The 11,984-nt window shown below is 45.2% G+C and overlaps 1 protein-coding gene across 1 annotated transcript; it reads left to right on the forward strand.

Annotated features, from left to right (window-relative positions):
- Positions 1 to 452: 452 nt before the first annotated feature.
- Positions 453 to 8,745, forward strand: LOC125510724 (kinesin-like protein KIN-8B). Its single transcript, XM_048675973.1, has 16 exons — positions 453 to 1,135; positions 1,232 to 1,309; positions 1,460 to 1,576; positions 3,872 to 3,957; positions 4,677 to 4,821; positions 4,922 to 5,017; positions 5,514 to 5,605; positions 5,966 to 6,067; positions 6,150 to 6,296; positions 6,369 to 6,519; positions 6,647 to 6,709; positions 6,804 to 7,040; positions 7,179 to 7,283; positions 7,357 to 7,470; positions 7,556 to 8,086; positions 8,271 to 8,745. Exons 1-16 carry the CDS (start codon positions 1,088 to 1,090, stop codon positions 8,292 to 8,294), a joined length of 2,136 nt encoding a protein of 711 aa, XP_048531930.1. The 5' UTR covers positions 453 to 1,087; the 3' UTR covers positions 8,295 to 8,745.
- Positions 8,746 to 11,984: the final 3,239 nt, after the last annotated feature.

Consider the following 11,984-nt stretch of genomic DNA (forward strand, 5'->3'; position numbering starts at 1 on the left):
GCGAGCTCCCCACTCTAGCTAGCATCGCACTGTTCCGCATCGTGCATTGAAGCTGGACCAGAACGCCTTTCGGCACTCGTGCACATCGACCCTTCCTTCTTCATCCCAGCTTTGTTGCATTGTGCACTCCACACCCCATAGCGTGCGCACACAGTAGCCAGCTAGCGTCCAGGTTTGGGTTTGCACGCGACGAGAGCGCCCCGACGAAGCGAGAGAGACGGGGAAAGGATAGATAGAGGGGCGCGCCGACGAGCTGTGCGTGGCGCAGGACTGACTGTACCGCAGGTACGGCGTCGTGTACCGGACCGGGCCGGAGCCGGACGGAGGCGCAGGCGCAAGCGCAAGCAAAGGCATCGGACCGTTGGGTGGGGCCCAGCTAGGGCGAGGCCCACCCCCACCTCGCCTCCCCTCTCCCCCCTCCCGTTCCGTGTCGCCTTCTCCAGCTGCCGCCGATTAATTATTCCTCCCCCATTAAACCACCACCTCCGTCTCCTCCCTCCCACCACCGCCTCCTCCTCTTCATCCCCTGAATCCTCTTCGTACGCCCGCCTGCAGCCCCGTCGTGCCGCCCACCAAATCACACACGCGCTCGACCTGTGGCCGTGCTGCCATTTTCTTCTGTGGATGGAGTAACCGCCGTTCCTTCCTTCCTTCCTTCCCCGGGCGCGGCGATTTCGGGAGCGTTGGGCACGGCTCCGCGGGCTCGCATTTTGGCGGAGGGAGCCGGCCTCCGGCGGCGGCATTTCTCCTCGACTCCTCCGGCATTCGGCCGTGTTGGCCGGCGGCGGCTCGGGTTGGTTTGGTGGTGGACCGGTGAGCAGGGAGGCCACTGCAGCGGCAGTAGCGGGCTCCTTTTCGCGGGGCCCCTTTTCGCCGCCGCCGCGGCAGCTGGTGGTGCTGCTGGTGCGGTGGGGATGCGCCTCGCCTTTTTGCCGCCCCCGTGTGGCGTGATTCCGAAGGGTCGTGGGCGTGGGCGCGGCCGGGTTGGCTTGTGCTAGACTGGCACCGCATCTTCTGGGCGAAGGAAGGGAGGGAGGTCGGCTGGGCTGGGGGCCAACCCCCAAAAGGAAGAGGAAGGTTCCGCGCAATGCCCACCATCCGGGCTCCGGCTTCCAGGCAGACGGCCACGCTGCAGGTACCACACTACACCCTCTGCATCAATCCACTGCGATTTAACTGCACTTCTGTTCCATTGCCTTACTTGATTATGTGATCCTGTATCTATTTGCAGGTGGCTGTCAAGTGCAGGCCACTGACCGACAACGAGAGCCGGCGCTCGCGGCACATCATACAAGTAATTGATGACAAGGTAAACAGACAGAGGCTTGGCTTGATTTGCTTGGGCTATGAACTATTAGTAGTTTGTGTCATGGGTGGTTAGAATTTTGCCATGGATGGTAATGGTATTGGTAGCATAGCAAACTAGTAGTGATAATGTTGTGCTTGTATGGTTCTCCAGAATGTAGCTGTGTTGGACCCTGATATCTCCAAGGGCTACCTGGACCTCATCCAGAACCGGACCAAGGAGAAAAGATACAGCTTCGATCACGTGTACGCGCCTGGATGCTCCAATACGGTACGCAGGCTTATGTACCTCATTAGCTTGTGCTGCACTAACCCTGAATTGCTTAGCTTGCTTTTGACAATGGGCTCATATGCTGATTACAGTAAGTGTCTTAAACCTGCACTGAAGCTTGGGAGTTCCTGGATTGGTCATGCCTTGCATTTTAGGAAATGCTACTTCAGAAAGCGAAACCGCAACCAACCCCTTTGGTTTATTAATTGCCAAAACTAGGAGTTGCTCATGCTTTGGATAGCTCTAGGTTGTAACGATGCTATTGGCATGTGCAAAACGCCAATTCAGTCTGGAGCTAAGCAAAGCATTGGCTGTATTTGTTACTGTTAGGTATGCTACCTAACGCGTATACGTCTGGTTTCAGAGAAAAGGACTCCAGTTTAGAGAACTAATTTCCAAAACCCAGGTCTCTTTTTAATCCGTGACCTGGACTGGAGCCTGGGGCATTTTGTTACACTGTATCTTCACCACTTACCCTGTAAACTGTAATCAAGTGCAACTAGCTGGGCAGCTGTTTTTTATCCACGGTCTTCGTAGTTCGTCTACAGTGGCTCTCCCTGATACGGTTGCACTAGTCCGCTCTACAACCGTGTTATTAAGTTTTAACCCAGTACCACTTGTTTCTGCTCCGTGGTCACCCCTTTTTGAAAAAAAAACATTTGTTTCTTCTGTGTTAACGTTTCAAAAATCTGTCGGTTAGTTGTAGTCACTGCATTTATTTTGAGATTTTTGTGTGACACCCAGTGGGAGATCATGCGAGCACCCAGTGGCTGGAAGTTATTAGATACATAACTAGTCCTACTTATGAGCTAGTCTGAGTCCAGGCTATAAACCCCTAGCAGCTTATCCTGAGTTCCTGACAAACGCGTGTTTGTATTAATAACTCTTAAAGCCCAACAGATCTGTCAACAATGTTTAAATCGCTATTAGGATTTGATTTCATATGAATACTAATTTTGATTCGTTTTGCAAGAGTCATGTAACATCGTACATCGTGTTGAAAAACTTAATTCTGTATCGCACTATCACTGGATCTTGTCAGAATCATTCTTGTAAAAAATGTTACATAAAATGTTGAAGCAATCAAAGTTCTATGGTCAGGCCATGTTACACTGGTATGTATAGATGCTGGAAATGTGTATATGCCTAGTCAAATCTCTTGCCCGGTTAGATACTAAAACAAATGTGCTTTGTTTCAGAAATAGTTGTATTTGTTCAAATATATAGCTGTATTTCCTGTACAACTACAACAGCTCAATAACTTTAAATGTAGCTGACAAAGCTCCACCATTTTGTCCAAGGTCTGTAAATACTGCATAGATTTATTGTTCCTGTTAATGTGGAATTTTGTAGCCCCATTGTAATAATATGTAATTGGTTGGACTAAGAGAGCATCGCCAACAGCAGACCAAAAGCTGATTTTAGGGGGAGAGAGAAGGTTTTTGTTCACCGGAAAATCTTGTGGTTTTCCAGCAGACCAAAAATTTGAGAACCACATGAAACATGACGATCCGACGCGACGCAGGGAGGCCAGAAGGCAGATCTGTTGGCAGGGGGGGGGAGCTCGGCGGGGATGGCGATGGTGACGGCAGAATCCGGCGGCGGGGAAGTTTGGCGACGGTGTGGAGCATGGTTGGACGGCCGGAATTGTGCGGGACCGGGCGGCCGTGGTTGTAGGGGTGGCGGCGGGACTTGGGGCGGCCCTGGTGCCCGACGGCCAGAATTGGCAGGCGCAGATGCAGTGTGAGGCCGCTTGGCGGTGGTTGGGTTCCTGCGCAGCAGTTTTGTTTTTTGGTTGGCTGCTAGCGGTGACCGAAATATACATCATTTGTAGCATTGTTTGGTCAGGACCAAAAAAAAAATATGGCCGCCATATAGGTATTTGTCTGCTGTTGGAGCTGTCAGTGTTTTTGTCACGGCTATGTTTTTTGGTCTGCTGTTGGAGATAGTCTAACTGATTCTAGGTATATAGATATAACTTAGTCCCCCTTTCTACAAGTAATTATTTTATGTATTACATTTTTTTTGTGAGTATTGTGTTTCAACACAACCCAGCAAGTTCAGTAGCCTAAAATGCATTTATGTGCAAACTGATGCTAATATGTTTATGTCTTGATATTAGAATTTTCCATACTTAAGGTTATTATCACTGAACATATGGAAACTGCAAGAATGAGAATCATCTGGATGTGTATGGATTTAAGACATGGGAACAAATGCTGTGTTCTTGTAGTTAATGTTTTACACTATAACATCTTACGATTTTAATTTGATACAAATGCATTCATTTTACAGGATGTTTATAAGAATATTTCTCCCACAGTTTTGGGTGTAGTTCAAGGCCTTAATGTGACAGTCTTTGCGTATGGCTCTACTGGAAGGTATGCATTCACTGGATTATTTTTGCTACTGACAAGCAGATTGCTTATCTTTTAGCCATCATCAAATATGTACTGCTTTACAATCACAGTTCTGAAGGATCTCATAAATTGCGCTCATTAAAATATGGTGTAAATTTCATAAGTTTTTAAACTTTAAGGAAATGGATGATATACTGTCCAAACACTTCTTCAGATGTGTTCATCGAATTAACGCATTATATTTTCCTGAATTTCCTCTATTTCAAAATTTTCTTATCTGTACCATGCTTGGTAAGCTTACCTCTTAATCATGCAATTGAGGTTAAAAAGTGATTAAATGCTTGTCCACTCTAGATTGTATTTACTTCACACTTAGTCAGTTGCCATCCCAATTTAATGATTGTTCAAATGGTTTTGCTATTTCTAAGTCGCCGTCCAGGTCTGTTTGATAGTAAGACTTTAGGATTTGTACATGTCTGTTTGATAGTCACGGTCCCGGTCTGTCTTGATCTTACGGCTATAAGTAGTTGACTGTTCAAAATGCTAAAAATGAAACTGTTCCCAGTTGCTATGGGATGTTACTTTGTTTCTTTTGCTTCATTCTTTTCAAAACTTCCCTGGCGAAGAACTGATGTACTATTTATTCAGTAAAGGTATTTTTGCTATACTTGGATACTGAGCTACAATATGAAGTTGTTCCATATGTATATTAATATGCCCTGCTGTATGTGATTCTACAGTGGCAAAACATATACGATGGTTGGAAGCCGGAGTGATCCTGGTCTTATGGTTCTTAGCTTCCGCACAATCTTTGATCAAATAAAAAAAGATGATAGTTCAGATACATTTGAAGTCTCATGTTCATATCTGGAAGTATACAATGAGGTAATGTGCAAATAATTGTGTTTATAATAAAAATATTATCAGTCCTAATAGATGTGTTGCATATAAGCTGTGAAATAATTGTCGGTTTTCTGAACTCCAGGTTATCTATGATTTGCTTGAGAAATCCTCAGGTCACCTAGAGCTTCGTGAGGATCCCGAGCATGGCATAATAGTCGCTGGTTTAAGAAGAATTAAGGTTTACAACTCTTCCTTCCTCACAGTATTTATTTTTCCTGGTAATAAGTTACATGTCTTGGCTGCTAGTGTTAATTCTGGCCTTCTTTTGTGTTATTTGCTTTTTTGTTTGTTACTCTTAACATTTCTAATTATTATTTTGCACATAATGTTATCTGCATAGTACTCTTAACATTTCTAATTATTTCGAGTAGCTGATAAGTTGACAATGAAAGGACATGAGTAGATATTCTTGTTGTGCTTTTAAGCTGCAATATTTTCTGAGTATTCTGTAGGAAAAGCTTGCAATAAATAATTAAAATGTTTATTTTATGTGGTCTCTTTTTTCAAAGATATTCGGTTTGGTCCTTGGTTTTGTATGAAGCCTTTTTTTTTTGTCTAATTCTGTTGCAACATCCAGATATTGCATGTCATGCTATATTCTGAAAGCATGCCTGTTGATTCCCATCGGTTTTGGCATAAACTAAATTTGGATGTTTAAACTCTTATTTTCCTAGGTCCATTCAGCAGATAAGATCCTTGAACTCTTGAACATAGGCAACAGCAGACGAAAGACAGAGAGCACGGAAGCAAATGCAACCTCTTCACGGTGAAAAAATTTCTGCTTCCCCTTTAAAAGTTCATGCTTCCATTTTATTTAGGAAAAAGTCCAAAACAAACCTTGAATTTGTAGGCGAAAGCTAAATCAAACCCTGAACTCTCATTCCCTGAAATCAGTACACCAAACTCTCTAATCCCGGTCTATTTTGAACCTTCAGATGACTTAGCCGGTATTTGCTGAATTAATTGAATACGTCTTAGTAAAACTTAAATACTAAGGTTACCTAATATCTTTAATCTGCTAAATTGTTGAGATTGTGACTCTTATCAATACAGTTACGATCAGTTAATAGTACTGGCATTTTTTTACATTATTCTCACAGAAAATACGTTTGCTCTCTTTTTCAAGTTCACACGCTGTACTGGAGATTACTGTAAGGCGCAAGCAGAAAGGAAAATATGGTAGTCAAGTTCTTCGTGGAAAGCTGGCCTTGGTTGATCTTGCGGGAAGGTATTAACTTTTCTTTTGGGGCTGCTGCTTTTCTTTTCACTCTGTCAGCAAAAGTAAGCTGAAAACAATTTTCTTTGAGCAGTGAGAGGGCTTCTGAAACGAACAATTTTGGCCAAAAGCTTAGAGATGGAGCAAATATTAACAAGTCACTTCTAGCGTTAGCAAATTGCATCAATGCCCTTGGCAAGCAAAATAAGAAAGGTCTAGCATATGTTCCATATCGCAACAGGTATGTCAGGTGGACATTATACTATCAAACCGATTTTGTCCATTCTAGTTATGTGACAGTGGCTATTTACAGCAAATTAACTCGAATTCTGAAGGATGGTCTCTCTGGTAATTCTCGAACTGTTATGATTGCCACAATATCACCAGCTGATGATCAGTATCATCACACTACCAATACACTCAAGTATGCAGATCGTGCTAAGGAGATAAAAACACATGTTCATGTAAGGGGCCGTTTCTTTCGGTTGAGCGCACACGCAACGATATATTATTTCTGTTGGTTCATCTTTTTTTCTGAATCATACATGATAAAGTTCTATTATTTTGATGTTTGTTCTTTATCCTGTATAGAAAAATATTGGAACTATCGACAATCATGTTGAAGACTACCAGAGGATGATAGAGAATCTCCAGGTCTGCCTAACAGGGAAACGAGTAAATTTCTACAGTTTTACCTAATTCTTGGCCACAGTAGAATACTAAAGTATGTCGCCTTGTCACTTTCTAGGGTGAGGTCTCCCAGTTGAAAAAGGAATTAGCTGATAAGGAGCATCAGTTGAGCGTAAAACCTACTGAAAAGGCTGCAGATAATGAGCTATCTTGGCTAAATGTCTTGAGCCAGGAAACTGGTGAGAATGTTCAGGAACGCATAAATCTACAGAAAGCACTGTTTGAACTTGAAGAAACCAACAAGCGTAACCGGATGGAGCTCCAACATCTTGACGGTGCAATCGCAAGACCACAGGTGGGTAACTTGACTGATCAATTTTCCTACAACTCTTTCATCAAACAGACTGTAGCAGCTCTTTCCTACATCTATTGTCGCAACAAATATCTGAGAAATTCAACCCTATGTACAGTGCACTGATGGTTTTGCATTCAGGTGAATGAGAAGGATTATGCCCTTTTGCAAGCCTTAACATCAAGGAGGCAAGTTATTCTTGACAACATCCGTGACAATGATGAAGCTGGTGCTGGCTACAGAAAGGTACATATTAAGTTTAATTTTGCTCTATTACCTTGAAGCAAACTTACATGGCTATTTATCCTTTTCACTGTAGGATATTGAACTGAATGAGAGTCGTAGGCGTCAGCTCCAAGATATGATCGAGGAGGCTACGAGTAACAATGGGAACAGGACTTACCTGCAGATTCTCAGCCAATACAGGCTTCTTGTGAGTAATCCCCAAAGCTTTAGTTTTCCATCCAGAATATGATATCCCACAAGCTGCTTATATATGTAAAAAATGAATCCTTCAGGGAATGAATAATGCTGAGCTTCAAATTGAGATGGCTATGCGGGACCAAGTAATACATAACCAGAGGGAATCTCTAAGGAGCCTATGGAACATTCTCTATGGAACAGGGCTAAACCAGAAACAGATTCTGAAGTTGGCTGCTAAGCAAGGCTTAACTGTGGAAGGCTGTCCTTTGCCTAGCTCGAGCCCTGATGTTGCTACACCCCATGGAAGGCTACCACCATTCATGTCGTTTCCTAGTCCACAGTCACAGTCTTCTTCTCCATCTAGTTGCTTTTTCCAACAAGGTTTCAGCACCATGTCTGTTCTCAAAAATCAACATGAGACGCCTACCATCTGTAGGCAGGAACATCTCAGCTCTTACTACATGATGTCTGGCTCCTCGCCTTATGCTGGTGATGGAAAACAATGGGCAAGTGGAGCGTCAACGCCATACCATTCTACCCCAGAAACGAAAAGCGAGCGATCGCCCTGCAGTGGCGAGCTTCGCACCCCATATTCTGGAATTGAAGGTTTCAGCAGGCAAAGGAAGGTAATTGTCTGTCTCTCTTTTTCTACAAGCAAATTGCACTCCATAATTCTGGAGTTGGCGCACTGATTTCAACTTGCTCAAGTAACCACATGATGATAGCATATTCCATCAAGAAGGACATCTGGTACAGTCTAAGTGGCAACATTTTAGTCCTCGCATGAACTATGATTTCCCCTTTTTCCAGGATTCGTGCTCTAGAGAAAGGTAAAGAGGAAGGACATCAAGATTCAAGAAGACACACGAGTCATGACTCACTGAGTCAACGCGCACAAGCAGCTGACATGGCTATAATACCAGCCTGATGCCTGCAATCTGATATGATCCTCCTGTGTGCACATCATCTGCCGACACCGGCCGGCCGAGTTCCTGGATCTGATAAGAGGATGTTACTGGTAGTTTAGGCCAAGCTGTTGCCATGCCCTAGGCCATGTTCATGGTCATTTTGGTGCCTCTAGATGTGTGTGACATGGCGCACTCCACTCCTGTACAGTAGTTGTTAGTCTCTCCTGTAGTCAGTCCTGCTGTACCATGTCTCCTGTTAGTCTGTTGCCTTGTATAGTGTATGCATCTGTTGGGGCTGAATCTACCTTTTGGGCCAAGAATCCTGTAAATTTGCTGCGACTCTTAACCCTTCATCAAGCAAGTAAAGCCCGCTCCGAGCACGGTGGTCGCTACTAAGTGGTACCCCCTTGCAAAGATTGCCTAGGAAAATTTCAACAGATGAAAAGGACATTCCCTAATGTTGGCCCAAGGCTGCATTTGGCATCGCCATGGATTATAATGATCCCGTTTACTATCCAATCTGGTTTCAACAGCGAAATGCAAACAGAGCCTAAATAAATGAGGGCTTTCGAGACCGTTGCTGAAACACCGTATGAAATGAAGAGCGAGCAGTTACCATTGACATCACCGTTGCTGGGAGATATGATGCCTGATGATTGAGCTCAAGGACAGGGTACCGTATGTAGGATGGATGGGGCATCATGTGTTGCGCATGGGCCGGTACTAGATAGCACTAACAACTTGTGCTGTTGGACCGGGGCCGGTGGGGATCTCATCTCATCTCATCTGCGGATGGATGGACGCAGATGATTCATTCATTCATTGATTTCGCCCCCCTGGACTGACGCCCGTCACCCACTCTGGAGACCACATTCATTCATTCATGCCGGAGCCGGATGGTCCCTGCTGCAGAAGCTACGAGCCCACAACCCGACATCGATAGAGAGTTATTCATTCATGTACGCAGGAGAAGAGAAACATTTTGGCTGTCTGAATGCAACGCGCGCGGCAGCGGCTGAATCTGCACGGCAGCGCTCGCCATTACGCTCGGCACGTCGACACGCCGGGTGGCTAGCTACCCGACCTGGGGCTGGGGATGGGGCGGGGCCTCGGCCTAGGCTACGGCCAGCCACCAGCCCACCGCCCGCACCCGTGTGGCCTACTCGGTAGCCTGTTTGGTCCAACAAACAAAAGCGCTACTACCGCTGCTGCCCTGCGTCTTGTTTGCCATGGTGATGAAAAGGAAAATGTTTCACGGAATGGCGCGAGCAACGATCGAACAAGCGTGCAAGTCGTGTCGTGACCCCGGCCCGGCGTACCAACCTGAACCAAGCCAACGCTGCAGCCTGCAGACGACGGCCCAGGGTCTACCGGCGGTGTGCACGGCACGGCGTGGCGTGGCGTTGCTGTTTCGGGCGCGCAAACTCGCGGCGGATCCTGCACGTGAAAACACAAAGCAGCTCCCGAGGCCGCTGCTGGGTCGCTACTCGGTAGGCTGCTGTTTTGCCTTTTTCTGTCTTTCGTTTTGTGATGAGTTGTGTGGTCTCTCGCCTTCGTCTGATCGCGTGCACGCATTTTCATTTTTGATGTGCGTTTCCTGCAAACGAAAACACGGTACGTATAAGCAAACAAACAGTGCAGGGTTGCTTTGGAAGCCGCTGGCTGTCTTGTCTATAACCTGTAGGCCCTGGTAGCATCCAGCTGCTTGGGGCGGTAAATAAGACGAGCGTGGTTGATTACTTGATTAGGCTGGTCATAGTGGGGAGTAACTTATACTAGTGTCATGCATATGACACTAGTCTAAATTACTACTTTTATAGTGCAAAATATCATAATAGTGGTGTCATAAATCGCTTCATTTATTAGCATATAGACTCATTTTATCTCGGGAGGCGCTATGTTACAATAACATATTATGTTACTTCAAACACCTCTTTTCTCATTAAATACTTGCCACATAAGCAAAATTGCCTTGAGATGTGTTAAGTTACTATCTAAGTTACCCCAACTATGACCAGCCTTGGGCAAACAAACATGGCTGGCCCCGTCTCTCTGTCTCTGTGTTTGTGCGTGTGAGTGGGGCCTTATTTGGTTCACAGGAATAGAAAACATAGGAATCGAGGGAACCATAGGAATGATAAAGGAATAGAAGTGCAAAACTAAGGATTCAAAACTAGAGGAAAAAGAAAGCAATGGGCGTTCGGCACAGCATAGGAAAAAATGGAGGAAGACTCCATCATTAGACGCTAAGAAAGCGAGATTCTGAATATTTTATTTGATTGCATGGTGCTTCTCTCACGAAAAGCACGTACCTACAGAATTATTTATTTGAAAAGCCATCTATCTGCCTCGGGCATACGCCTAACATGAGCCCAGGCTGGATTTTTCATTTCCTGAGGAATCACGTCGTCAGAGCAGCATTCCAGAGGAAATCAAATCAACATTTCCTTTGATCCGAATGACCATCTGGAACAGCACTTCATGTAGATTTCCTGTGAAAATCCTTTGAAACGAATAGGGCCTGGGTGTTTTCAAAGAGATAGACGACGGCTTTGCACGGGGTACAGCGCGCGGCCAGCTCGGAGCTTGCAATTTCGTCTTCGTCAGAAGCAGTAGTGATCCCACTAACCAAATATACTGGCCGCAAAAACACTACGCTACCGCCATTTGTTTACTTGGCTCTAGGCTACCACTATCCCACGCCCTAATCTAGGACATAATTGATCATTACTACGACGTTGAAAAACTACTCTATGGCCAAGCACCACTATAATAGTCTTATCAAGCCCAAGTAAAATTAGTCAGCTCCATCCATTCAACGATGGAGCTTAATTCCAAAACTTTGATGGGAGTACTCCATCAAGTGAGAAGAAACCGCACAGTGCTGCTACAACCAAAGATTTGATGGGAGTACGTGACCGCCGTGGAGCCTCCCTTCCCTTGGAACCATGCATTCACGGTCGCCTATGCTCCGTCCTCCCTTTGTTTCTTTTCACCTGCTCCAAAGCGCCTCCCCTCCCTCCCTCACATGATAGGCGTGGGGTAAAGAGCCTCGGCCTTCACTTTCTTTCTTCTTTTACCAGCCCCGGGACCTTAAAAAATTAGTATACAGCACTGCTTGCATTATTGGCTAATTGATCGCACTAGTGGTAGTAGTAACATTTTGATCTTATCTGCCATGGTTAGTTTAAAGATGGATGAGGCCTAGTACCGTAGTACGCATGATTTTGTAGGGCCTTTATTAAGATCGCACTTCACCTCGACACATGCAGTTTGCGGAGGTGCACTTATCATCGTCATCATCATTAGTGTCTGCTCTTAACCTCAGCCAGCGATCGATAAAAGCTGTGGTGATTGCTGATAAAGGGAGCTAAAACTTTAACTTATCTCCCTTTTGGCAGTGACTTTGTGCAAAAGTGACTGTTGGTGCTTACTAGCAGCTTAATCATTCTTGGCTCTGCATCCATTCAAACACAAGACGAGGAAAGCATTCAGAATCAGATTCATCCCGTGCCCGTGCTGTCACTGCTGCCCAGTTTGGTTCAGTGGCCCTTAACCTCGCAGTAACTACGCCATGCCTGCTCGCTTAACCTGTAAACGCTGGGACCTACACTAA

The sequence above is a fragment of the Triticum urartu genome, chromosome 5 (assembly GCF_003073215.2).
Source record: "Triticum urartu cultivar G1812 chromosome 5, Tu2.1, whole genome shotgun sequence".
NCBI lineage: Eukaryota > Viridiplantae > Streptophyta > Magnoliopsida > Poales > Poaceae > Triticum > Triticum urartu.

Coding starts and splice junctions, on each gene's coding strand:
- LOC125510724 (XM_048675973.1), top strand. CDS start 1,088: ATGCCCACCATCCGGGCTCCGGCTTCCAGGCAGACGGCCACGCTGCAG. Junction 6,520..6,646: donor AGATAAAAACACATGTTCAT/GTAAGGGGCCGT, acceptor TATCCTGTATAG/AAAAATATTGGAACTATCGA. Junction 6,710..6,803: donor GGATGATAGAGAATCTCCAG/GTCTGCCTAACA, acceptor GTCACTTTCTAG/GGTGAGGTCTCCCAGTTGAA.